Source organism: Stegastes partitus, unplaced genomic scaffold, assembly GCF_000690725.1.
Source record: "Stegastes partitus isolate 25-593 unplaced genomic scaffold, Stegastes_partitus-1.0.2 Scaffold376, whole genome shotgun sequence".
Classification (NCBI taxonomy): Eukaryota; Metazoa; Chordata; class Actinopteri; family Pomacentridae; genus Stegastes; species Stegastes partitus.
The window spans coordinates 130152-157412 of record NW_007578107.1 but is presented as its reverse complement, the minus strand read 5'-3'; the positions used below and the strand labels follow the sequence as shown (position 1 = coordinate 157412).

General features: G+C 38.9%; 1 protein-coding gene across 1 annotated transcript; it reads right to left on the bottom strand.

Annotated features, from left to right (window-relative positions):
• Positions 1 to 1273: 1273 nt before the first annotated feature.
• On the bottom strand, positions 1274 to 26777 carry kcnh4a (potassium voltage-gated channel, subfamily H (eag-related), member 4a). Its single transcript, XM_008284860.1, has 16 exons — positions 26702 to 26777; positions 16934 to 17167; positions 16714 to 16845; positions 16496 to 16629; positions 13859 to 14111; positions 10523 to 10680; positions 9234 to 9441; positions 7912 to 8106; positions 7626 to 7825; positions 5490 to 5739; positions 5191 to 5405; positions 5002 to 5044; positions 3430 to 3766; positions 3265 to 3344; positions 2672 to 2748; positions 1274 to 2125 (listed from the first exon to the last, which is right to left on the bottom strand). Exons 1-16 carry the CDS (start codon positions 26775 to 26777, stop codon positions 1274 to 1276), a joined length of 3444 nt encoding a protein of 1147 aa, XP_008283082.1.
• Between the last annotated feature and the right edge of the window lie 484 nt (positions 26778 to 27261).

Genomic DNA, 27261 nt, shown 5'->3' with positions numbered 1-27261 from the left:
GGCGCTGCTTGCCTGTAGTTCAAACCTGGGCACAGTGCTCAGGTGACAATCAGAGCAGTAAAAATGTCATCAGCAAGTCATCAACAGAGCTCATTGGTGAAGTATTTTTTAAAATGTACCAAGTGTATTTTTAAACTTAACAGTTGTAAGTTGATTCATTGTGAAGCTGAGAATTCAGCCAACTTTAACCAAGGTGATTCACTTAAGTAGAAATTATTTTAAAACATCAGTCCCTCAACTTAAGATAGAAGTTGATATGAATGTAGATTACATGATAACTTACAATTTTGTGCTGCTATGAGGAAATGTGTTTGTGAGTCTGATCATAAGCTTTAATGTTTGAGTTGAAATGAATGTTATCTTTACGTTTAATTTATTCATATTTAATTGGCAGCAGATGAACTTTCATTTTTAAGTTTGACTGGCTTGAAATATTTCAGTGTAGACAGACAGACCGTATGAGGCTCATGTTTGGACACAACAACAACAAAAAAGAAATAACGCAACAGTTCACATCAGCTTTTAATGAAATTATGTTCAACCAACAAAATAAATTAAGTTAGTGGAATCAGCTTTTGCTCTAAATCAAAGCAGTTTTATATGACTGTCTGGAATTGAGCTCAATACATCAACTTGAATTTAGGTTTAAATGATTAATGCAGAAACTTGAGTTTAAATTACACACAAAATTAAGTTGATGCAACATTATTGTGTCAACTTAACCCATCAAACTAATGTTTACAGTTTTAATGATTGTTATTATTATTGTTATTTATCTTGCAACCATTTTGAGATCATTCACCTCAGGAACTTGTAAGTCAACTGCACTTTGGTTGATGATCTTATGAGTTATAAAAGTGTGAAACTAGCCAAGTTAAATTAGTTGAACCTCAGAAAACAAGTTAAGTAAACTCAAAATATTAGGTTCAGTCAACTTCACAGACAGACTGGCTTTTTTCTGTTTCATCTTTTAAATTTAAAGAGTTTCTTCTAAATTCAACAATGCAATGAAAAGTTAAATCCTGAGCTGCTGAAGCCATTAAAAAAAACAAAAAACAGATTCAGTACAAAGACAAATGTGCTAAATAAATGAAAAGTTCAAACAAACAAGTTCAGAAAAACTAATATTGTAATAAAAACATGATTGCGACTCTTGGCAAACTGTTTTATTCAGTCGTGGCTGCAGGATTTCTGTTGGTGCATTTTATTACCTGGAAACTTTACACAGCAACTCCTCGTTATCATGCAGTAACACAGCCACACACTTATATTATCAGTGTGGCATTTCTTCCATGTCCAGAATATTGCAGCTTGATCCAGCAGATTCATTACTATCTGTCCTGTTTTGATCCAGAGAAGCTCTAGAGTTCGCCGCCTGCTCCAGAGTTTGGTGAACAGGGCTGGATCCTACCGGCTGTCTGATGGAGCCCTGGCTGCAAGTTGAAGTACGGCCTCTAGAGGGCGACAGAGAGCTGAAGGCGGTGTGATACTGAGGCTGACCTGTCAGGGTGACGGAGGAGTGGATGGGAGTCTGGGAGCGATGATATGTTTGGTCGGAGCTGGTTTGAACGCTTAAGGATGGGAGGGTAGAATAGACGGTGGAGCATAGGGGGTGGGAGCTGCTTACGGTGCGGACAGGTGAGTTGTAGATCACCTGAGAGGCCTGGCAGACCGCCTGGAAGCTGCTGAAGGCCGAGCTGATGCCCAGCAGCGACGGACCTCCCTGGGGAATGTAAGGGGAGCTGGGGGTCGTCTGAAAGGGACCACGGGGGTTCTGGAGTCGGAAAGCTGAGGTTCCGTCCCTGTCCGAGCAGCACATGTGCAAGCAGGACGACATGGGGCTGGTCGAGTGCAGCAGCGAGGAGCTTCTGCAGCCCCACGCGCTTCTAGCAGGGTGGCTGATGGCGTCGTGGTGGAGGTGCAGCCCGGGGGAGATGTTTAAAGGGACGTGAGGCTGCCAGCTGCTGGAGGTGGTGACGCTGGGGTTGGGGGCCATCGGCAGGCCGTAAGAATAAGAGGAAACCGGAGAGGAGTAGTGGAGCATGGCCATGTGAGGCTGCAGGAAGTGTATGATGTCGTGCAGCTCCTTGGCCAGGTTGGACACTTCCTGGTTCAGGTTGTTCACCTGGGGAGAAAAAAGCAAAGTCAACTGTGGAATGTGGACTATATGGATGTCAGTCATATGAAGCCAAAGTGCACATCCAAAAGGTCTGGTTGAGTCTAGTCAAACGTAACAATGTCAGTCTTATTTTCTATGAAATTAAGAAAGTTTGAGTTCATCCAGGTTTCAGTTTCTTTAAAGTAGTTCAGAAAGAGCTTCAATGAGTCTTTACTTTTTTTATATGGTTTATCATTTGCAAAACAATCAAAAGGAATCTGGTGTTTCTTTGAAACAGATTCTGAGAGCAGCATTTATAATGAAAACACCATGGGGCCCAATATGGAGCCTTGAGGGACGCCACAAGTCAAAGCTGAAGAATAATCACCCAAGAAAGTTTCTATTTGACAGACTTGAACCATTTGAGGACAGTGGTGAAAAGAGAATAAAAATATGCATTTCCTTGAATAAAACATATCGCATCAATAAAGAAATCATTTGAAGATTGAATATATCAATATTTTGTATATCCAGTTAATTGTTATGATGAGTTCATCCGATGCTGGACCATACCTCTTTGTTCAGTTTGCTGATGTTCTGTCTCACTTCTTCTGTCTCCAGAAGCAGGTTGGTGTTAACCTGCAACCGATCTGAAAGACGATGGCAAAGACAAATACAATTAATCTATGATGTATGGAATCAAATCTAATCTAAAATAAGTCAGTCGTGTTAAAATCGGACTTTTTCCTGTTTTTACTCAACCTTGCACAGTTAATATTTAACCCTCTGAACCACAAAGCCCACTGACGGGTTTGAAAGGCATGATATCTTTAAATAATTTTGAAAAATGACAGCATATATTTGAGTACCAAACTTTAAACACCATGTAAACCAACATGTAATTTTTGCATCTTTTAGTGTCTTTTATGTCATCTTTCCCGTCATTTTTTGGATCTTCTTGTGCCATTTCTGATTTCTCTGTCCCTCTTCATGGCTGTTCTGCTTCTATAGAGGTGCAGGACTTTATATTGCAGTAAAAAAACATGAGCCCAGACGTGAGGAAAAATGTGACAGGAGCAAGACTCGCCCAGGAAACAGTTTGGAGTTCAGAGGGTTCAGCGAATGTTAGTTTATTTTTTTCTTCATTGTCCAGCTTGAGACTTTACCTGTAGCATTAGTTTTCGTCTCGCTCTGCTCTACATTAAATTGAAACGTGTCACTGTTGTCTTCAATTCCATCGACGACCCTGGAAGTTAGACAAAAGAGTGTCACACAGTTTTCAAATAAATGCAAACAGACTACGTTTGGATGCAGCAGGTTGAATGGGTCACCTGGGGCTCAGGTTCAGAGGACTAACACAAGGTAAGGATGGCATGAGCAGCTTGGCGGGCCGATGGTCGGTGGGTAAAGGAGACGGAGAGAGCTCGTCGCCGATGAAAGGCTGAGGCGACGGGCTGCGACCTCGGCCTCCCTGAACAGGTGATCGACACATATGCAGGGCGCTGATGTGCCGGAGCTCCTCCCCCAACAAGGTGCTGAGGCGAGGCTGGTGGACGGGGCTGCTCATCCCCTGCAGCAGAGGAACCCTCCTCTGCTGGGAGCTTTTCAGGTCTTCATCATGTTCTGCGTTGTTGGCCTCGATGATGAAGGGCAGTTTGTGGTCTGGAACTTGACCCTGAGGAGAAGGGAGTTGGAAAAACTTTCCTGAAGCTGGTTGTGAGATTTTCTGTATGTGCATTTGTATCTTTTGGGGCAGAATATACACATTATTACACTATTTCATTAGAGATGAAGCATACAGTGCATGTGAAAAGTATTTACTTGGAAGAAAGAATAAAACAATTTTTTTTTTTTTTTACTTTTCTATGTCAAAGTGAAAACAGATTTCTATTAATTAAAAATACAAACTATTTGCATCAGTATTCATCCCCTTCAAGTCAATATTTAATCGATGCCCCTTTTGGCTGCAGTAAAAATTATTAGTATTGTGTTATCATAGCATTGATCCTGTGTTGGTCTCAATCAGCCTGAACATCTGGACGCTACAGTTTTGATGATGATGCTGCCACCACCATGCTTCACAGAGCAGAGGGTGTATTTATGATGATGTGCAGTGTTTAGTGTCCGCCAAACATCGCATCTAGTCTGATGGACAAAAAACTAAATTTGGTCTCTTCACACCAAAGAATTTTCTTCCAGTTGACTTCAGAGTCTCCCACATGTCTTCTGGTGAACTGTAGCCCAGATTAAATTAGCTTTATTCAACAGTGTTTTTCTCTTTTTCACTCTCCCATAAAGCTTTGACTGGTGAAGAACAGCTGTATGAACAGTTTCTCCCATCTCAGATACTGAAGCTTGTAACGCCTTCAGAGAAGTCATAGGTGTCTTGGTGGACTCCCTCACTAGTGTCTTTCTGATGGATTTAACTGGACTCCAAGAGAAATGCAGCGACTTGGAAATGTTCTTGTATCAATCCCCTGACTCATGCTTTTCAGTAACCTTTTCACTGAGTTGCTTAAAGTGTTCTTTTGTCTTTCTGGTTTTATTCAGGAGTACCGATTCACCACTGACTGGATCTTCCAGATACAGGTGTCTATATTACTGAGACACATTCACAACACTCAGAAGATCTTTATTTCACTAACTGTTGACCAACTGGCTGCACCTTTGTTGACATAGGTAAGTCACACAGGTACGTCATGCACACGATGAATACTTACACAATCACTTAGTTTATATTTTTAGTTAATGGGCATTATTTTGTAGAAATCTGTTTTCACTTTCTTTATCTCAGCTGCATGTGAATTGTGGCAGTTAATGTGTTATTTACCACATTTTCCCCCACAGTTCAGTCAGTAAAGCAGACCAATACCTGACTGAGGTAATTATCTTAGTGAGTTCACATACCTGAGACAGCCTTGGAGCCCACGGAAACCTGGTTACTCCCTGCAAGTATGGAAGTCAAAGTTACCAAGGGATTACATTCATGTTCTATATCTGGTGGTATGTATAGTGTCTAGTATAGATATGTTTCTGTTAACGAGCAGGGACAACTATGCTAAACTCCTGTTTCCACTGAAGGAAAGTCTTACGTCGGCCTCGCTGCCCTCCCTCAGGTTGTAGGTGAGGTTGTGGTGGATATCAGAGCTGAACCGGCTGCCGTACTCCGGGTAAAGGTGCAGAACCTCCCTCAGAGCCCGGACGCTGATGTGCTGCAGGTCACAGTATGTCAGCGCCTTCACGTCGGCGTTGGTCTTGATCACGTGGTTGTGTTCTGGGAGGTCTGCCCCAATCAGGTCACCTTTACCTGTACCAAATATTATGCAAACACGAGGAGTCAGAGTGGCTAAAAGACGCAGGGATGAGCATGAAACAGATGCTCCTCACTGACCCAGAATGGCTAGAACCATGCCGTCCTTCAGAACCTCCAGGGAGCCCGAGCAGACGAAGTAGTTGGCCTGCAGGGCGTCACCGTGGCGGATCAGATATTCGCCCGGAGCGCAGAAGGAGGTCTTGATGTGCAGCGACAGCGAGCGCAGACAACCCCTGCTGGCTCGCTCGAACACCGGCAGCTGCAGGATGTCTTTGTTCAGGTGCATGGCGATGTCGGCTCGCAGCTCGTCTGGGAAGTCATGCAGCAGCTAAGACAGAGAGGATGAGGAAGGAAAAAGAACTTCAGCAACATTTGGTAGTCGAATACATATGTACACTGTAAAAATGTGTTTTTTTTACCGACATATTTTAAACATTTCACTGATATTTTACAGATTTAAATTATTTTTTACTCAATTAGATAATAAATAGTTTAAGAAAAAAGTTATATATATACTATATATATATATTAAGGGTGTCTTTAAATTTTTTTAAAATAAAATGTCAATATCTTACAGGTATTTCCTGTCATTTGAAAAAAAAGCATGGCTAAGAAGGATTGAAAGATAAAAAAAATTCAAAAGGTAAACTATTATTTTACAGCTTTTTTGTTGTTGTTAAATTACAGAAACACAAAAACACTAATTTATATGTTAACCATTAGAAATAAAACAGGCCAAAGTTGTAAATAATGTGCATAAAATAATAAATTGTATTTTAGCATGTCGTCATTTGCTCTGTTACAACCATTGACTGTGAAACTCCAATGCTTCTGATGCTCAGACTGACTTTAAAGGGTGACGCACTCACATGATGTGTCAGCCGCTCAGTAAAAACAGACTCAGTGTGCTAAAACCAGCATGTTCTCCCAAACCGGTGCCGTCAACGCTGAATTAATTATCTCTAGATGGCGATGGTGAGAGTGTTAATGAGTATCCTCTCTATTTCAGCTCCAACCCTTTTAATTACAGGGAACTTCTCCTAGATAGGCTCTGGCATTGTTTCTGAAATTCTATTTGCAACAAAGTGCCGTCTACTTAAGGAAATGGAATAAGACTCCAGAGAATCAGAGGTGCCCCACATTTTAAGAACGACATTTCCGAATTGAGATTCAAACGCCCACACAGAATGTACTTTTTCTTTTTCCTGAGGACATTATTGCAGCCCACGTAGTCAACAGGTCATATAGTGGTTGGGTACTTATTAGAAAGTGACAAGTTTTGCTGGAAAAAAAACAAAAAACATCTTGATTGTGGATATACAGTAGAACAGAAGTGAGAACACTCCTGTACAATCTCACTGTCAGATGTCAGATGATTCAAAACTGCGTCATTTCTTACCTAAGCTGAGTATTTCCTCATATGGAAAATCAAAAGCAACCACTGTAGAGAGACCTTATTGAAAATACAGGCTCCAAAGTAGGAACTCAACCAATGTGAATACACCTGTGAAACTATGCTGAGATATAGAACCACTAGTCAGAGCTGCAGTGGTTGTCCTCATCAAATGACGTCACAGACAGGGGACTACTTTCACAATCCAACTCTAAAAAACTGATGTGCAAAGGTTTCATATTCATCACAGGAGTCATCAATGGAAATCAGAGTTTCTGTGACAGTTCAAAAATAACATCAACTACCATGGACAGCATCCAAGAAAAAAAAAGTCTTAATGGGATTGCGGTTCTGCGCAAAACTGCAATATGAAGCTTTGTTAAAGGACACAAAAAGAAGCCTGATGAATGTTGGGAGCACATTATTTGGTCAGATGAGACCAATATACATCAGTTTGGCTCAGATGGAGTCCAGCATGTTTGGTGTGAACCTGACCAGGACTACCACAGTGAATGCATAGTCCTGATGGTGAAGCACGGAGGTGGTAGTATCATGATATGGGGCTGCATGAGGTGACATCTCTAGATGAACCATAAATACTGCTGACAAGAGGATTCCCAGTGTGCAGGAGCTTGAAGAAGAGAAATATTCCAGCATGAGATCCATCCAAAGCATAAAATCACACAAGAGTTTCTTAAAAAATGCGATGTGGATAAGTATGTTGCCTGAGATCCAACTGAACACCTTTGCAGTATTATAAAGAGAAAGACAGCCCCTGATTGGATAACAAGAACACTGCTACCTAGAGATGTTTCACCCACCTCATTAGCATTGATGCCGTTGTTGACTGACCAGGTTGCCTGAAAATATTCCAGCATCCTTTGCTTCAGCTGCTGAGGAAGCCGATGCACACGGATGAAGTCCTTAAGATCCTTCATTCTGGTGTGGTAGAGCGACCGACGCGAATACATGCGCTGGATGATGGCTGTCACGTTGCCAAAGACCACCGCATGCATCAGGGCTGGAGGTGGCAGAAGAAGCAACACCGTGATGACCCCAGAAGAATTATGTGATAATACGTTTGGTCGATTTCACCTTTAAACTCACCTCCCATGAGCATGATACAGATGGAGAAGATCTTCTCTGCGTCTGTGTTGGCGCAGACGTTGCCAAAACCGACGCTGGTGAGGCTGCTGAGGGTGAAGTAGAGGGAGGCGATGTAGGCGCTGGGCATGGAGGGGCCGCCCATGGTGCTGTTGATGTACGGAGTCTCCAGACGCTTCCCCAGCTCCTGAAGCCAGCCTGGATGAGTCGGAGGAGGCTTAAATGAAACTTTGTGGTGGATCTTAGCTGACAAGATATCTCTTTAAAGAAAAAAAGTAATGGTTCTCAAGAATGTTCTTTGGTTCTTCAAAATGCCAGCTGAAGAAACCTTTGTGGTTAGGGGATGGTTCTTTCAAGTACCTTCAGTTTAGTTGCCGTTATTTGGTTTGGGTGTCATCATTTTTTGATGGTTCTTAGAGGCACCTTTGGGAATATTTTGCTTAAAGGTTCTTCGTAAAACTGAAAATAGTTAATCTATGGCATCAAGAAACATTTCTTAGCATTTTTATTTTCATTCTCTAAATGTTGTCTGAAAGTTCTCTGGTTCTTCGAAGCTCCAAAACCAATCGAAGAATCTCTTGATTTAGTTTTCACCTTTTTTGTTTTTCACCTTTGCTTCTTGTTCTTTTATTTTGGTTTTTTGCCAGGATTTTCTTCAAAAAAGGGTTCTTTCTTTTGAATTCCAAACGGTTAAATTAGTTGTTTGCTTAATTTTTGTTCTTTTTTAAAAAATAAAAAAAACCTTTTGCTGAAGTGTTCTTCTGTGGCATCACTGTGAAGAATCATTTTGGTTGCAGTTAGATATTTTTGATATTTTGAAATACATCAAAAAAGAAAAAATCCCTTAAAAACCTGTAACTAAATACCTTTTGTTTTGTTTTTTTAAAGAAAATGAACTTTTTTTCCCCCTCATATGAAGACAGTTAAATTACAAATTTATTGTGATTTGCCAATAATTATATACAAGTTTAATACCATAAATATATTTCTCAAATGAGTGAGTAGCTTTACAAAGATTTATTAGCACCTTTTTTGTCTGACTGTAGAACATTAGTGTTTTTATTATTAGTTTATTATTATATTTGACCTACTGGGTGATATAATACAGACATAAAGCATCAGTGGTGATATAACGAAGCTGCTCTGTGAGGCTCACTTCCTCTGGACTGAAGCTGAGAGCTGAGATGATGCTGAGGCACTGGAGCGTGATTAGAGACGTGCAGCACTGAGTCCAGAAGAGACACTAAACCTGTCAGAGTGAAGCCAACGAACAACATCACTGTAATTAGTGATGGAGCTGTGAAACACCAACCCGGCGTGCTCACCTATGTCCCAGGTGATGGGGTCGCTGCTCTCTATCTCCTTGCGTCCGATGACGTACCAGACACAGGCCATCCAGTGGGCCAGCAGGGCGAACACCGACATGAGCAGGGTCAGAACCACGGCGCTGTACTGGGAGTACCGGTCCAGTTTCTGCAGCAGGCGCAGCAGGCGCAGCAGCCGGACCGTCTTTAGAAGGTGAACCAGCGACGTCTGGAGACCCAACATAGAACATACCTGCTGGATTATTCTGCATCACTTTGCTTTTTGTTAGATCTGCACATGTAGGGTTGATTCACCAACACAGTTGGACTAATTTTGATGATATATTTATCTATCCTGTTTTGTTAAAAATTACATTTTTCTTGCAATTTTACAGATTTTTTAAATTTTGATTTTAAATTAAACAATGAAAAATAAAAAACTAACTGTGGTTGAATGTCTAATGTAAAACAACATCAACAACCTAAATGTCTGAATGACCAAAAAATGTAGATTTTTTTCCTGAAAAAACGTTTGTTGATGTTTTGCACATAGATTTTTTAACGAATGTTTTCATCATGTATAATATTTGGTATTTTATTTTTAATTATTTGATGATATAATAATAATAATAATAATAATAATAATAATAATAATAATAATAAATAAATAAATAAATAAATAAATAAATAATTTCACTGTGTTTATGAAATTTAAAAAAAAATAAAAAATTAATTAAGACCCCTGTCCATAATATACATAGTCTCATGTAAAATCAGGGCTAGAAAATGTATTTTAATTATTATCATTAATTATTTTTAAATCACTGTCTGTCTGTCTTGTATGTATATTACAGGTATTTTTATTGTAAACATCCTATATTAAAAATAAAATATAGTAAATGTATTTTAATTATGTGAAGTTACTATTTTCTTTGTGCTCCAGCTGCTGAAACATGATTGTTTTATTTATTTCCCCACAGTGTAGATGTACTTGCATGACCTCTGACCCCCTCCGATTTTAAAGTTACCAACAGCAGGAAAGTTTTCGACCAGACTTTTAACAAGACCAAAGCTGCAGTTGGAGAAATGTCTTTGTGTGACAGCTGATGAAATAAAGCTAATCTGTCAGAAGTAGCAGCGCTGCAGCAAACAGACAAGTTAAAATGTTCAGCGAAGTGGGTGAATTTAGATGGATAATTATCTCCGGTCTGTGCTCTGGAAGAATGACACTAAAACAGTCACTGTGGGTCTAAAGTTAGAGAGTCTGGAAAGTATAAAACGAAGGGACGTGTTCTGCAGCCAGATCTTACCACGGTGATGTTGAAGGCGTAGAGAAGGTCAAAGGGCAACGCTGCGATCAGATCCACAAAGAACCAGGTGGTGCAGTAATGGATGTAGATGGATCGAGCGTCGTACACGACCTGACCACTCTGACTCACATAGGTGGTCCGGAAATTCAGGATTATATCTGGGAAGGAGCAGGAAAATGAAAAGTAAAGGAAAAACATGAAAAGAAAGAGAAAGAAAACATTCCAAAAGATTGGAAGATGATTGTAAGATGAGTACCTTCAGAGTAAGTCAAGTCAAGTTAAGTTATTAAGTTAAGCTAAGCTAAGTGAAGCTAGAATAAGATAAGGCTAAGTTAAGTTACATAAGTTAAGCTACGTTCAGCTAAGCTAAGCTAAACTAAGTTAGGATTGCATTAGGTAAACTAAGTGAAGTTAAATTAGGTTAAGATAGAATAAGATAAACTAAGTTTGTCTAGGTTAGATAAATTAAGTTAAGTTAGAATAAGATAAGCTCAGTTAAGTTAGATAAGGTAAATTTAGTTAGACAAGATAAGATAAAATCCAGCTAAGATATCATAAATTAAGTCAAATTAGGTTAAGTTAAACTGAACTAAGTTAAGTTGCATATGTTAAGTTAAGCTAGATAAGTTCAGTTTGGTAAGATAAGTTAAGATAGTTAGATTAAGTGAGCTAAATTAGGTTAAGTGAAATGGGATAATATAAAATAAATTAGGTAAAATTAAGTTAAGTTAGGTAGGTTTGGTTAAGTTTGATTAGATAAGTTAAAATAGAATAAATCAGTGCAAATTAAATTAATTTAGATAAGTTAAAGTAGAAAAGTTAAGTTAGATAAAATAATATGAAAAACACAAAACAGAAATTAAATTAATCAATTTAAGTCAGGACTTTCATAATGCTAAAGGAAACTCTTTTGCTAGATATTGCTCCGAAAACAAAATGACATAGAACTTGGTACCCAGGTACTTTAATTTTTAAGAAACATTGTAAAACTGGTGAGTGACTGATAGAGAACGAAAGAAAAATTGTTCACGTCAAAGATTCAAATAGCAAAAATCTGCAAATCCTTTAAAAAACAAACAAACAAACAACAACAAAAAAACTGTTGCAGCATTAATTAATGTATGAATAATGAAATGGTGAAATAATGTCAGTTATTTATTATTTTTATTTTACTTTATGCAAGTCATTAGTTTTAAAAAGCCATTCTATTTTTGAAAGCAGCTCTTTCTAGACCTTCACTGATAATCAGAAAACACAAGACTGAAATGGAAAAGCAGTATTTCTTTATTTCTTTATTTATTTATTTATTTATTTTTGCAGAATTAATGATCTCTGCTAATATATTTGACTTCATGTGTTTTTGTGCAGCGAGAAGCCGAGCTCTCCTGCTGCAGAATGGAGGACAAATTTGAATGATTCATGAGCAAGAACTTCACATTTACCATAAAGCTGACCTAATGACAGTAGCATGTGTTAGCAGGTGAGCTAATTCTGTATCGCCATCTGTCCCCAGACAAACTTGTTGAGAGACGTGAAGTCAACGAGACCTGTGACAGATGTGCTATCACACTTCGGAGGGGGAAAAAAAAAAAAAAAGGGGACGGAGCGAGAGAAATCTAATTATGATTCATAACCTGGGGCAACTGAGACGCCCTGAGTGGGCGAGAAAAGGTAGGAGGGAGTCATGTGTTAGCCATTGCCAGGGAAACGACAGCTGCACAGAGAAAATATATAACGTTGTTGTCTTTTCATAGCGCAGCTCGAGATGCTTCAACGCAAAGGTCAGCTGGTGTGCAATCAGCGCAGAAGATGTTAGTTTAAAATTATAGATCTGCAAGCCACCAATTATCTTCATGCAGAAGTTAGATAACAGCCTCCGACTGTCGGCAGGAAGATTTTAATCTATTTATTTAATGTTGTTCCGAGGTTGTGCAGCTACATGACTAAAGAAAATCCCCCTGACTACAACAATCGTATGACAGAACAGGAGTACATCCCTGGATTTCATTCATTAGGTTTACTATATTAAGAGATGTTCTGCCATTCTATGGACACTATGTTGTTGTTCTTTTTTCTTCAGAACGCCGTTCTTCACTGTCAGGACTATGCATTCACTGGGACAGTCCAGGCCAGGATTCAAGTCAGGACGCACACTTGTCCAGTCGTCACTTTTTTCTTCTGCACAAATTGTTGTGATTTTGTTCTTTGGATGGTTCTCATGGATTAATTCTCTCCTTCAAGCTTCTGCAGACTGGGAGTCATCTTGTCAGACAGTATTTTGGTTCATCCACAGATATTCATGGTGCATCTATGAGGTGTGTCAGAAAAGTTCCAGGACTGGTGTTACAAAAGATATATTTCAAATGACAGACTACGACTTTTCCCTTTCAGGCGATCAACCAGCACGTCTACAAAGAGATCCTGCAGCGTTTGCTTTGTTCAGAAGAGGCGAGAGTTGTGTCAGGACGAGTCGTGGCTGCTTCACCATGACAACACGCCTGCTCACAATGCCCTGAGCATCCCACAGTTCCTGGCTGAGAAGAACATCGCCGTGCTGGAGAAACCTCCCTACTCACCCCACCTGGCTCCGTGGGATTGTTTCCTCTTCCCCAAGCTCAAGGGGGTCATCAAGGGATTTAGAAGACGTGGACGACATCAGACAACAGACAACAGAGCTGAGGAGGATCCTGGAAGAATCCTTCCAGTAGTGCATGGCGGCGTGAAAGAGAGCGCTGGGACAGTGTGTTAGACTCCAGGAAGATTACTTGGAAGGGAAAAACTTGTAGTTTGGATTTGAAATATATCGTGTGTGACACCAGTCCTGGAACTTTTCTGACACACCTCGTATAAATGTAATCTTCCCAACACCTTTTCCACTCATGCAGCCCCATATCATGATACTGCCACCTCTGTGCTTCACTGTCAGGACGATGCATTCACTACATCTTCACTCCATAGTTCTGGTGTTTGCAGCTCATTTCAGAACCATGTTAATGCGTTAAGCTGACTGGAAATCACAGGTGTATTCACTTTTGTGCATTCAGTTTCTTATATTTTCCTTGCAAAGTATTTGTTTTTGATGACTTATAAAATGGATTTCCTGCTGTCCAACTTAGATATAATGCAGGCATTGAAACGTGATGGAGTTTTGAACCATTTGCCGTGTTCTCTCTCCTGCTGTATGCTGAATAATAAACAATAAAATCTGTAGAGGTGAGGTCACAGCCTCCCACTTTCCAGAGAACGATGTCCATCTGCTTTTTCAATCTTGTTTCAAGGCTTCACAGTCACTGAAAACATGCCCCCTGCCCACAGCGTCTTAATTAAACAACATACCGAGTATAAAGAGCATCTCCACCGCTATGTCACTGCCTATAGTGCTTCGACTGACAAGTGAGCGGCCATCGCTGCTTTCATCATGGCTGACGAAGCAGACATTGTAAGGCACAGTGACGGCGACGTAGAAGGTCGCCAGCAGGATCAGCCAGTCCCACAAGGCCTTGGAGACGCTGTAGTGCAGCAGGATGAAACGTGACTTCTTCACAGCTGCCACCTTGTACTCGGGGAGGGATGGTTTCTGGAACACGCTCTGAAAATATCACAAGATGTACCAAACTTAAATCTCCGATGCGTACAATGATGTCCTGGTTTTGTTTGCAGAACAGTCGACACAGTTGCGGTGATCATTTTTCAAAAGCGGGCGGTGCAATGCAGAGCGACTGTTCCACAAGTCTGTGCAACAGCAACATGAGAAAAAAACCTTCTTTAGAAACAACAAAAGTCAAAGTAAACTGGCTTAGATGAAACTCTACAAGGTGGAAATGCTCAGTTGTATTGTTGACTGTTTAGTTTGCTCATGATGCGTCTTCCAGCCTCTAAAAAACATCACGTAGACATGGTAACAAAGGTCAAACTAATTTTTTTAAGTATTTTTAGAGTCATTTTAACCTGCATGGACATCACATTTTGGGTTATATTACCACAGTAGTTAATTTTTAAATTTGTTATTTATTTATTTATTTTCTTTAAAGTATTTCTATATATTTTTTAAAAATATATTTTTATTTTCTTTATTTATTTATTTATTTTTGGCTATTTGATCAGATCAAATAGCAAAGAGAATTTTTTTTTTTTAAAAAGCATATCTAACAAGAGCTCAGGTCTTAAGAAGTTAATGTCACCTTGAAACCTCGAGAAACTCTGAATAGTTTAAAGATATGAAACCTATTTTGTAAATGTGCTCATCATGTCACATTTTGAACTGCTATATTTTCTCCTTCAGGCAATTTGCAAGTTTTTCATGGTGTTTGCAGAAACTGTAAAAATATGAGGTAGAAAAAAAAAAGGAAAAAGTGTTAATTGTGATAAACAGTGTCAGCGCTTGCCAGTCAGAATCCTTTTTATTGTCATTATGCATACACTTTCATACACGTGACAGATTTACAGGTGGAAGTCTCGGCTTTCAGCAGAAAGGAAAATGGCCTAAATAGACTTCTGAGAAAGTATAAACTCAAATATAAATGTAAGCATTTTTTAAAAGAAAAATGCAAGCACAGTGCAGTGTCCAGGTGTGTGAGGTAGCGGCTCACCTGTGTGCTGAGTGTGCTGTCTGCAGAGGAGTGTGTGAGTGTGTGTGTGTGTGTGTGTGTGTGTGAGTGTGCAGAGTGTGTGTCAGCGGGGGTGGGGTAATGAGAGGGGTGTCTGTGTGTCTTCCTAAAAAGACTGCAAATTGGTGTCAAATGCTCAACTAGGGTTTAGAATTAGTGCAGCAAGCTTTGATTCACTCTCTAAACCCCCAAAACACAGCGGCAGGTTTCAAAGACATGTTATCTTCAAAATTTTAAAAAAATGTCACCAGAGCCAGACACAGTGAAAACAGAATATATTGTCGGATTTTCTACTTTCCGACAGCCTTTGAACTAATCTTCTGTGATGTGCAGTGTCATGGTATACTTTATCTAATTCACTTTATTCTACATGTGACTTTAAAAAAAAAATCTGCAAAAACAGTTCACAGTAACCAGTTTCCGAAAAAAAAAAAAAAAATTCTGCCCTTCTTGGTGCAACTGAGAAGTTATGATTGATTCAGGTGCAACCGACAGTCACATGACAAAAATCCTGTGACTTTTTGGCTAAACCACAGTCAGTGTTTACGCAGACATGCTAATATGGAAAATAAATAAATTTAAATACTTAAATATCTACCGTAATTACAGCGGCCCTTTCCCCAGGTATTTTTGACAGCTGTGGACACTTGAAAAAAATGTTCTACAACTTTATTCCAGTTTTTTTGTTTTTGAAAATTAACTCCCATACTGCTCAAAAGACATTTCTGAGTTCTCTCTACATCTTCTTGTGGCATTGTTGCATATTTTTGTGTCCTGGCATCATTTTTGTCTCTTATATTTGTGTCTTTTGTTTCATTTTTTTGCATCTTTTAATGTCATTGAAGCATCTTCTTGTGTCTGTGTCATTATTTCCTGTTATTTTTGCATCTTTTTATGTCATATTTGTGTCTCTTTGTGACGATGTAACTGTGTCAGAAGACATTTCTCTCCTTCTAGCCATGGCTGTGCAGCTTCTACAGAGGTACAGGAATTTATGTTGCACTGAAAAATGAGGGAAAAATGTGATCGGAGCAAAGAAAATCCAGAAACTGCTTGGAGTTCAGAGAGTAAAACTATCTCCTATAATGCATTTAAACAGTAAATATCACAAAAGTTTAGCTAATGAGAGTGTGAACGCTATTCTTTTAAGGATCATTAACACTTAAATGTTTTGTGTTAAATTATCTTTAAGGACCTCATCTGGTTTAAAGGCAGTTTTTTGTGTGTAAAAAGACACAAAAATCATAACTGAGCTGTTCCACCATCAGTGTAGAGTCACATCGAAGCCGCAAAACTGTACATCTGATGCACAGAGATGAGTATTTTGGAGGTTAAACCAGCAGCTATAGAGGGGTTTTGCACTCACATCGGTCAGTTTCTTCTTTCCTCTTTTGCTAAACAGGCTGTTCAGGTGATGCAGAATCGTCCTGCTTCTCTCTCGGGCTTGAGAAAAGTGTGACCGGTTGGTTTTCCTGCTGTGGTGAGCAGCTTCTGACACACCTGTGAGCAAAATCATGATCGCCATGAAAGTACATCACTTAAAAATCATCATAATCGACAGAGTCTGGAAGAGCCGGGCCTCACCGTCTCCCTGAGCGTAGTGATGACTCTTCCCATAAGACTCGCTGACATCTTTGAAGGACAGCAGGAACAAAACCACTTCACCTTTCTCGTTTTTAATTGGCACAATATCCAAGAGGCACCAGAACGGATTTCCTGATTTCCAATTTAAATGGAGAAATGCCTTTTTAGATGAGATTTTGGACAAGATGTTTGAATTGCAGGTGTGAAGGGATGTTCTCACCGTTCTTCCGGTAGAAGCAGACCTCCCCCTGGTACTCCTGCTGGCCCTCCAGAGCTTTGTCCACCTGCTGGATCACGTTGTCGCTGGTCTCGGCTCCGTGCAGGAAGCTGCAGGTGCAGGTTTTCTGCATCACCTCGGTCCGAACGAAGCCGGTCAGCTCGCAGAACCCGTCAGAGCAGTAGACGATGGGGTAACCATAGCGACCCTGAGCGTTTCCCAGGAGGAAGTTACTGTCTGGGAGGAGAATGAAAGGAGGATGGAGGTGAAACTGCTGAAGGACTGATTGATGCCTCTTGGGTTATTCCATATGAAATCCATCAAATCAGAAAGAAGCTCCCTCAGAATCATCAGATTTTTTAAAAATACAATATATTTATTATATTTATTGAAGCCATGCAAAGTTTAACTTCATGCTATGGATGTTTTCAGACATACAGGTCCTTGAAATACATCGCTTTGTGCTTTTTTAAATCAACTTTTTCCATCATAACTTCATCAATACAGCAGATAAACATGAACACTGCAACCAAATCAATTGAACATCCATCCAGGTGTCGCAATCTATAGACTAAACCTGTTTTTTGTTAATCTATAACCAGCTTTCAGCATCAGTATTATGGGATACATCATAGTTTCATGTCACAAAGATGCTAAAAATGTCACTAAATGACAAAAATGAGCCACAGAGCAAGAAAAACAAGGCACAAAAATCACTCAAACCATGATAAATGAGGTACGAAACGCCAACAACCAGACAAAACATAACTATTTCTATGACCGACCTTGGAACATCCATATTATGGGAAGTAATTGCAGGAGTTACATATCTGACATAGCGTCGTAGAAACAAGCATTGGTATCCTGGATGTGTTTCTGTTTTCTAACAATTCACCTTTAAAAAAATGCATTTTGAGTAAACTTTCAAGGCTCATGTCAGCATGTGTGATGGTGGTTGGTCAGAACAGGTTATAGTGAATGAAAGGCCTGATTTCTACCTACATCTGATACAAGATCATCTTCTAGACATGATTCACTCTGTGGAAAAATAGTTTTCTTATGAAGTTATACTTTAACACTCGTGAATGTATGGTGGTTGTTAATACTTAGAGGAAAAATGAGCAAAAACACAGCTTTAGTGTTTAGATTGTGACACCTGGATGGATGTAGAACTGATTAGGTTACAGGATTTAACAGAACTCTAATGTGTGTTTCAGCCCTGAATATCTCATGTGTCTATCTGCTGTACTGATGAAGTTATGAGGCTCAGACATGATGGAAAAAGTAATCATGAATTTCCACTGACCTCTATGAACTTGTCTGTATCTGAAAATATTCATAGTATGAAGCTACGACTTTTCGTGGCTTCTTTAAATATAATAAATACATTATACATTCTGAGGGCGTCAGGTTTGGATTGACCTTCTTTATCTTTGTCCATTCACCCGTCGAGCGTCACTCCACATGTCACAAACAGAAAACTTCTTTTTCACATCTAAGTTTTTTCTGAGCCCTCCACCGGTCTGTGTGCATCACAGAGGACTTTGAAGTTTGCTGCTGCTGCTGCTGCTGTGGATGAAGTCTGAGGCTCTGCAGGGAACCAGGACCTCAGTCAGACTCTGGACCTTAATTATCATGTGGACCATGTTTTCCTGCTGCCACCAGTCTGCAGGAGGTTTCAGTATTTACACATCAAAACATGTTTGGATGATTATCTCTGCTGCGGCATTATGCATTCACTAGACCCCTAATCTTCACCCTAAACTAAACCTGATTCTAACCTCAAAACCAAGTCTAAACCCCTGAGAGCAGACCTTAAAGAGTGTCCTCACAAATGAATATATGAACACACACACACATTTTTTTTCCTTTTGCATTAAACAAGGTTGCTGAAGGTCTTTTAAAATATGTTGTTTTTTACTTTTACAGCAAAAAATTTGATTTATTTTGGAAGAATTGTACAAATTTTTCCTCATACTTCCAGTAATTGCTTTTTTTAGGATGCCAAATTAATGCAGTCTGATTCCTCATTAAATTCATGAAGGTCACCATGTTCCGTTTTGAGTGTTTTGGAGCGATTCGACTTTATTTTTCTTCGACAGTTTGTCTATTTATTGTAAATCAGTGAAGTTAGAACCATGAACCTGAGAGTTTAGAGCACTGTAGCTGAGAAAAACACATGCAAATAATAAAAAAGGAAGTAAATGCAAACAAGCTAAGAACATACCAGATCTACAACATCTAAAACATAAAAAATGGAAATAAAATGATGCAAATGCAACAAACACACCAAAATAGGTCAACAGGAAGTCTGCAAGTAGGACTACGATGGAAATGGTTCCTGTGTGATAACACAAGATCGTTATTAATGAAGTTGCAGAAGTCAGTTATGTGCTTTAAAAAGTAGTTAAAATGTGAGTTTTATTCATAGTAGATTTGTGCCGTTAACCTGCAGTGTTTGTGTTTAGCTGCATTTTCTCTATTGTGTATTTTCCTACTGTTGGACGTGTGGTATTCAATAACGGAAGATGTTTTATTCATTCTAAAAGAAATGTTTTGGTGGTAAAAAATGTAATACTGTAACATTTAAAACTTGTAAAATCTTGGTTTGGAACTGCTTTTGGACTGGTTTTAGTCTTGGCTCTGGAATGTGTCTGGATTTGGTTTTGGACTGGTTTTGGATTTGGTTTTTAAACTGGTTTAAGGTTGCCTTTTGGACTGTTTTGAAACTGCTTTTGGACTGTTTTTAGACCAGTGTTGGATTAGTTTCTGGAATGGTTGTGGACTGGTTTTAGATTTGGTTTTGGACTGGTTTTGGGATTGTTTGAAATTTGTTTTTTCACTGGGTTTAGACCAGTTTTGGACTGGTTTTAGATTTGGTTTTGAAATGTTTATAGATGTGCTTTTGGACCAGTTTTGGACTAGTTTTAAACTGGTTTCAGACTACTTTGGGGACTGTTTTGGACTTTATTTTGGATGGGTTTTAAGATGGTCTTGGACAGGTTTTGGACTGGTTTTAGAATGGTTTTAAAAGTTCTTTTGGACTGTTCTCAAAGCTTTGTTTTGGACCAGTTGTGAAATGGTTTATGGACTTGGGCTGTCTTGGAACTGGTTTGGTTGTTGGCTGATTTTTGTACTTTGAGGGACTGTAACTCTGAAATTATTCACAGTATGAAAGTAAAACTTCACACGGCTTCATTAAATACTGAACTTATTGTCTAGAAAAACATCAGCTGAGTGTGAGTGGAATCCATTCACCCTTCGTGGAGCCATTTTATCCATTTTGACAAGCTGTTCTCAGAAATACAGCGGCCTCCCGCATTTATTCAGCTCCCTTCGAGCTGCAGAGTGATTTTAAAGGGTAACTGATATGTGGTCGTGTCCTCTCAGCTCTATTGTGAAGAGGAACCAACAGCACACACGTCTTTTCCATTCACCCACTAATGCGTGTCTGCTTTCAGCCGGTTAACCGTTCAATACTTAGACAAATAAACCGAGTCTATTGAAAGCGTCGTCTTTCATTCATTCACTCGGTCGGCCTCTTTGAATGTTTGAATGTGAGCAAATTAGATTTAAAAGATTGTTTGCAGGTAAAACTCTATAATGATGAGGCTGAGCGGCCGGTTCTAATGAGGCTTTGAGTCTCTGCCTGCAGCGAGCAGAGTAAACACAGCGATAATACCAGCCTTTATTCTGATCCCACGTTCACCTGATGTGTTTTAAACACTTTTTTCGAACCAAGAAATAATTAGAGGGTGTTAACGAAGTGCTTGTTCCGTGAGAAAAAAAAAGACCTGTTATTAGTGATGTGTGGATGATTTCTACCTGACATGTGTGTGTGCAGTTTAATCGCACATGAAGCTAAATTAAGATCCTTTCCACACTTGTGTTGCCATGGCAATCTGTGCAGAAGAAAAATAAAACATATGGTAATGCTTCCCCTCGCTTCTACGGGGTTACCAAGACACCGTGGCCTCTAAAAGCACAGATAGTCAATGATGGACGCGCAGCATCGGCCTGAATCAAATTTATACTCGACGCAGGTTTTCTTCAGATTGCAGACCTTCTATTAACTGGTGGCCCGGAGTCAGAAGTTCATCTGTATTTATGCTAAATTGTTCTGATTCATGGATAAAAGTGTAATCTTGGTGAGTCCCCCCCCTCCATCAGGTCCTGCCTGTTTCCTCCCTCGGCCTGTTTCCATGGCTTTGTTTTATTCTGTGAGGACAAGAAAGAACCCAACAAGCAGGGAACGTTTTAGATTGTTTTTAGGTTTGTTTGGGTTTTGTACCAAGTTTTAGACTTAGCTTTAGGTGTGTTTTGGACTGGTTTGGTTCTTACTTTCAGACTGGTTTTGGACTGGTTTTAGATGTGTTTTGGACTGGTTTTGTACTTAGCTTTAGACTTGCTTGGTTTTAGACTGACTTGGTTTTAGACTTGGTTTTGCCCTGTGTTTTGGACTGTTTTTAGAAGTGATGTTGGATTGGTTTTAGACTGGTTTTATGTTTGTTTAGGACTAGTTTGGCCTGGTTTTGAACCCGCTTCTAGACTTGATTTTAGACGTGTTGTGGACTGGTTTTGTACTTACTTTTAGACTTGTGTTGTAGTGACTTTGTCCTTAGTTTTAGACCTTTTTTTAGACTGGTTTTGGATTGTTTTTAGGCGTAACTTTGTGTTGGTTTTAGATTTGGTTTTGTTCTTAGTTTCAAACTCAGTATTAGACTGGTTTTCTGTTTGTTTGAGACTGGTGTTAGACTGGTTCAGGACTTAGTTTAGGACTTGGTTTTATTCTTGTTTTGGAGCAGTTTTGTTCCTACTTTTAGACTTGGATTTAGACTTGGTTTTGCACTGTTTTTAGAAGTGATATTGGATTAGTGTTAGACTGGTTTTATGTTTGTTTGGGACTGTTTTTGGTCTGGTTTTGAACCCAGTTTTAGACTTGATTGTAGACGTGTTTTGGACTGGTTTTGTACTTACTTTTAGACTTGTGTTGTGCTGATTTTAACCTTAGTTTTAAACCTGGTTTTGGACTGATTTGGTTTGGAACTTAGTTTCAAACTCAGTATGAGACTGGTTTTCTGTTTGTTTGGGACTGGTGTTGGACTGGTTCAGGACTTAGTTTAGGCCTTGATTTTATTCTTGCTTTGGAGAAGTTTTGTACTTTCTTTTAGATTTGGTTTTAGACTTTGGTCATGGACTTGGTTTCAGACTGTTTTCAGACATGATTTTGGACTGGTTTTAGTTTAAGACTGTTTTTTCACTGTTATTCAAATTTTTATTTTGTTACCTTTTTTGTACTTGCTATATAAACTGTGATGCACAAATAAAGTTATCACCATCATCATGACATAAAGTACGCACATGGACATGTTAACAAGGTAGAAGAAAAATCGACTAAGACGTGTTGAGTAAAGTGATTTTGGTAAAACATTGTGATTTTAAGCTGCGTAAGTCATCAGAAAGGTTTATAATCTGATGGTTCTTGTTTATGTATAGTTTCTGGTTCTAATAAATAGTGTATACTGACCATTTTAAAAGAAAAACATGCCTTTCACAGGTTAATACTGCCTTTAGATGTCATTATTTTACTACATTTTGCTGCATTGAAGGACTGAAACCTCGGATACCGTCTGATTATCCTGCATCTCTCGCCATAATTCATTTCAATGGATCTCCCTGCTCTCATAAAGGCTCGACACCTCCACTCTTTTCCAGCATCGTGTCTTCAAAAGGCTTCGCTACATACAAATTCCTTCAGTTCAGTCGAGACAGATGCGAGCTGCTCCTCAGTCTTGTCAGTTGGCCCTTTCACCTCCCACTCAGCTTCTCGGTCAGTCCGCCCGCCCACACATCTGATTAGGAGGTAAAGAACATGTCCGCCGCCTCCATGTGTGTACACGCAGTGTTTGTGTAAAGCAGCTCAGAGAAGAGGATGACGGTTTGCAGACTGAGATAATTTGTGAGGTTGCAGCACAGTGTGACCCAAACACTCGCCTTCACACCTTCATCGTGTTCTGTGAAGAGAAAGTCTAGAACCCGCTGAGGTCTTTGTGCTCCGCAGGGACTCTGAGCCGCGGCAACACAATCAGACCAAACAGGACAGCGAGGATCCAGATGGAAAAATGGTCTTTAAAAAAAAAAAAAAAAGAAAGACAAGAATAATGCCACAGCAAAGTCCAGCATGTGTGTTTATGAGATCCAAGTGCATCTGTGATACTAGACACACTTTGGTGCAGTATTCTTAATGCTAAAGGAGTTTGTGGAGCTATACTGACACCAGTTTTTGATTTTATGTGCAATATTTCATTCAGTTTCATGTGCAATATTATGACGTGTAATATTTCAACGACGTGGAGTATTTCATCATCATGTGTATTGCTTCAATTTTATGGGCATTTATTCATTTTCATGTGCAATATTTGATTTTAATGTGCAGTATTTTAATTCAATGGGCAATATTTTATATTTACTTTCATGTGCAGTACTTTAGTTTCACATGCAATATTCATTATCATGTGTAATATTTAGATTTTCTGTGCAGTTTTTCAGTTTCATGTGAAATAATTAAGTTTACTGTGCAACATTTAATTATCTTTTATTGTTGTTAACTACTTCATTGCCAGTAATAGTTCTGATTTTTCTATTCCAGTCGTATTTTAGCCTTCCTATTTTAATTTTTTATCATAGATTTTGATTTTTTAGTCATGTATTTTCAGTGTATCTTATTGTTTTTCTATTAGTTACTGCATTTATTCTTATGAAGTTTCTTAACAAAATCATCTCAAATGATCACAAATCAAGCTTGAAGATGGAGACGTGTTATGTCAATATAGAAATACATCCATCCATTATCTATACACCGCTTAATCCTCACTAGGGTCATGGGGGGCTGGAGACTATCCCAGCTGACTCAGGGTGAAGGCAGGGGACACCCTGGACAGGTCACCAGTCTATCACAGGGCTACACTTAGAGACAGACAACCAAGCACACTCACATTCACACTTACAGACAATTTAGAATCACCAATTAACCTCAACATGTTTTTGGACTGTGTGGGAGAAAGACGGAAAACCTGGAGAGAACCCACGCTGCACGGGGAGAACATGCAAACTCCACAGAAAGATCCTGGGTGTCCTCACCAGGACGTGAACCAGCAACTTTATAGCTGCGAGGCAACGACGCTAACCACCGAGCCACCTTGCAGCCCCAATATAGAAATATATAAACCAAATCAAACCCCTCATGGAAGATATTAGACACAGAGTTTGTCTTTGTGAGAAATCTGCAGTTGCACAAATGATCAATCTGCAAATAAGAACATAAAGCACATGGGCGGTACAGATGTGAAGCCGATGTGTGGAGATTTTAAAAGTGTCAGAATTTTGATGCATCACTTATAAACTGTAAAAATACGATGCTAAAATAGACAATTAGGGAAAATCTTGAATTGTTGTGAGTGATTTATCAAACTACTTGCAGAGAGTTTAATTAACAAGTTGTTCTCTAATAGTTATTGGTATTATTCTGAAGCTGTGGCGCATTTTCACAAGAATAAATGAGATAGTCTTTTATTAATCCCACAGTGGGGAAATCTGCAGTGTTGCAGCAGCAAATGGGAGCAGTACAAACATGTCAAGATCAGTTGAAAATCTAAATAAACAAGAATTATACATAAATACTGTTGATATTGTACATATTCCTCTATATCTAAACATTGAACAGATTCATCCACAAGTAGAAAATGCTGGAAAAATCTTGGCAATATCAATATTTCTTCAGAGGAACTTTGGTATTTTCCTTCCTTCATCTGCATATTTAAACCCTTTAAGAGCAACTGATCTGTTTCCAGCAGCAACAAAAAGCCTATTTTCACTAAACTATTATCATTTTGTGGCACCTTAACCCACGTAAGGGATGTGCAAAGCAAGTATTAAGGTCGGGAAAAGACCCACAGCTTTCGTAACGTTCTGTTCTGCCACAAAATGAGAATCCTGAGTCTTTTCAAGCCCCATAATAACAAGGAAAGACGTTAAACATGCAGAGAGGGCGTTTCTAATTTAAATCTTCATTTTGCAGCCGAAGGATTTGATTCAGCCATTTTGTTGCTTGTTTGAAAGAAAAGCCTCGGCTGGAAATTGCATGAATCTCATCAGTGACAGTAGCACGGCGGCTCAACAAGTGTCTGCTCAGGTCCGATGTATTCTGCAGCCCAGTAATTGGGGTTTATCAGCCAGAGTCTGAACTGGGTTACAGAAACGCTGCAGGGCTGAAATAAGAAACAGGGAAGCTCAGCTGGAGGAGCTGCGTCCTTCACGCTGAGACTAAACTATTTGCAGGGACATCATTTAATATTTTTAATGGGTCTCCCTGGAGAGAGAAAACTGAATAGAAAAAACTACAGGAAGAAAAAAAAAAGGGTGAAAAACTGGCTGCAAAACAAGATGTTAAAAAATGATGGAAAACTGAGCATCAAAAACTGTGAAAATAACGACTAATATCTGTAAAAGTATAACACCTTTAGCTGGAAACAGTGTAGCTTGTAAGAACAAAAACTATTCATAAAAACACTGATTTACAGTTTTCTTTTTAAAACCATTAATATGCAAATTAGCTTTTTTTCCCCTGTGATTTAACAAAACAGGGGAGATCTGTAATATAACAGTTAAAAAATATGTTCACTATTTTTCACCTTTAATTTACAAAATGTTTCTTTCAAATGATGGCAAATAACTGCAAATTAGAAATATTTTTATTTATTACTAATTATAAAAACACAGATTTTTAGGGAAAATCTATAAAAAATAACAGTTAAATATAAATAAATATTCCTTCAAATAAGGGCAAATACTACTACTACTACTACTACTACTAATAACAATAATAATAATAATAATAATAAGAATAACAATAATAAGAAATTTTATCCGTATGGTGCTTTTCAAAGACTCAAAGACACAACTAATACAAAGCAGACTACGCAGAGATACAAGTAAGCAGATAAAAACAACACAAGATATCATGATAAAGGTTTAAGTGAGAAAAGCAGAGTGAAACAGGTGAGTTGTAGTTTGGATTTGAAAGTTATTAGGTCTGTGGTTTTGTATATTAACCTTTTATCTGGTTTGAATAAAGCAAAATGGTGCAATTTTATGCTCAAACATTGTAAAAGTATGAATTCATATTTGTAAAATGCAGATTGTTGATGTGGGTTTTGGCCCATTTTTAATTTTTATGCTTAACATTAATACATTTTTTCTGTGATTTTCTACTTATTATTTGTAATTGAACAAAACAGGGAGAATCTGTAAAATAACAGTTTAAAGAATTATTTTCCATTTTTCAATTCTTCATATATGTTTTTTTTTTGGTGTGTGTAGTTTTTTCAAATAAAGACACACATGTGAATGAACTTTTTTCCTTTTTTCTGATCTCTAAACATTGTTATTTACAGTCAGTTTTTGTAAAACACAGACTACAGATGTTTGATGTGGATCTCATTAAGAGTTATGAGCATTTTTCTCATTTCTTTTTTCACAGTAAACAGATAAATTAATGTTGTTTTATTAGTTATTATCTGTAATTTAACTAAGCATGAAAAATATCTACAATAACTGCGACACAAAAAAATACCCCCTTAATTTCTAAAACTGTAATCTGTACTGGATGTTTTTTTTAATCTGTCACAGAAAGCTTCACTCCTGAACCTGCAGACTCACCGTTTTGTCAACATTCTGAGTAAAATCTGAATCTCTCCTCCCAGAAATACTCACGAGTGCCGTCGAAGTGGTTGGCGATGGAGTCCAGGAAGGTGTTCTGTGGCGCGAGGAGACCTTTCATCACCGGCATCTTTACGGATTTTAAAAGAAAAGCTCCACTAGTTCCTCACGGAGCAGCTGACAGAGACGCTGATGAAGCTGGCATCACAGAGGAACTCGTCCTCGCTCGCAGGTTGTTTTTTTTCTTCTAGTTTTCTGGAGATCCTCTCTGAGCTCTGCAGGCGTTCGGTCTCTCACTAAAGTCTGATCGGTGGAACTCGTCTCACCGTGCTTCCTGCTTCTCTCCTCCCTCCTCTTTGTACTGAAGCCTGATCCATCCCCCTTTTCCTCCTCACACTGGATTCATTCCACATCTCTCCTCTCTCTCAGACACAACCTGGATCCTCCTGCTTCACATTTCCCCTGAGAAGTTGTTAGAAATCACTTTCTGTCTCTGTCTATTCATGAAGATCCTCGATGGGAGCTTCAGGAACACTTTTGCTGCAGATTCTGTTCTGGCAGGAAGATGTTGTACAGGTGATGAGATTCTTCAAGGTCTCTAAAGAGGTCTTTTT

Coding starts and splice junctions, on each gene's coding strand:
- kcnh4a (XM_008284860.1), bottom strand. CDS start 26,777: ATGCCGGTGATGAAAGGTCTCCTCGCGCCACAGAACACCTTCCTGGAC. Junction 5,406..5,489: donor CATGGTTCTAGCCATTCTGG/GTCAGTGAGGAG, acceptor TATTTGGTACAG/GTAAAGGTGACCTGATTGGG. Junction 5,045..5,190: donor GGGAGGGCAGCGAGGCCGAC/GTAAGACTTTCC, acceptor CCATACTTGCAG/GGAGTAACCAGGTTTCCGTG.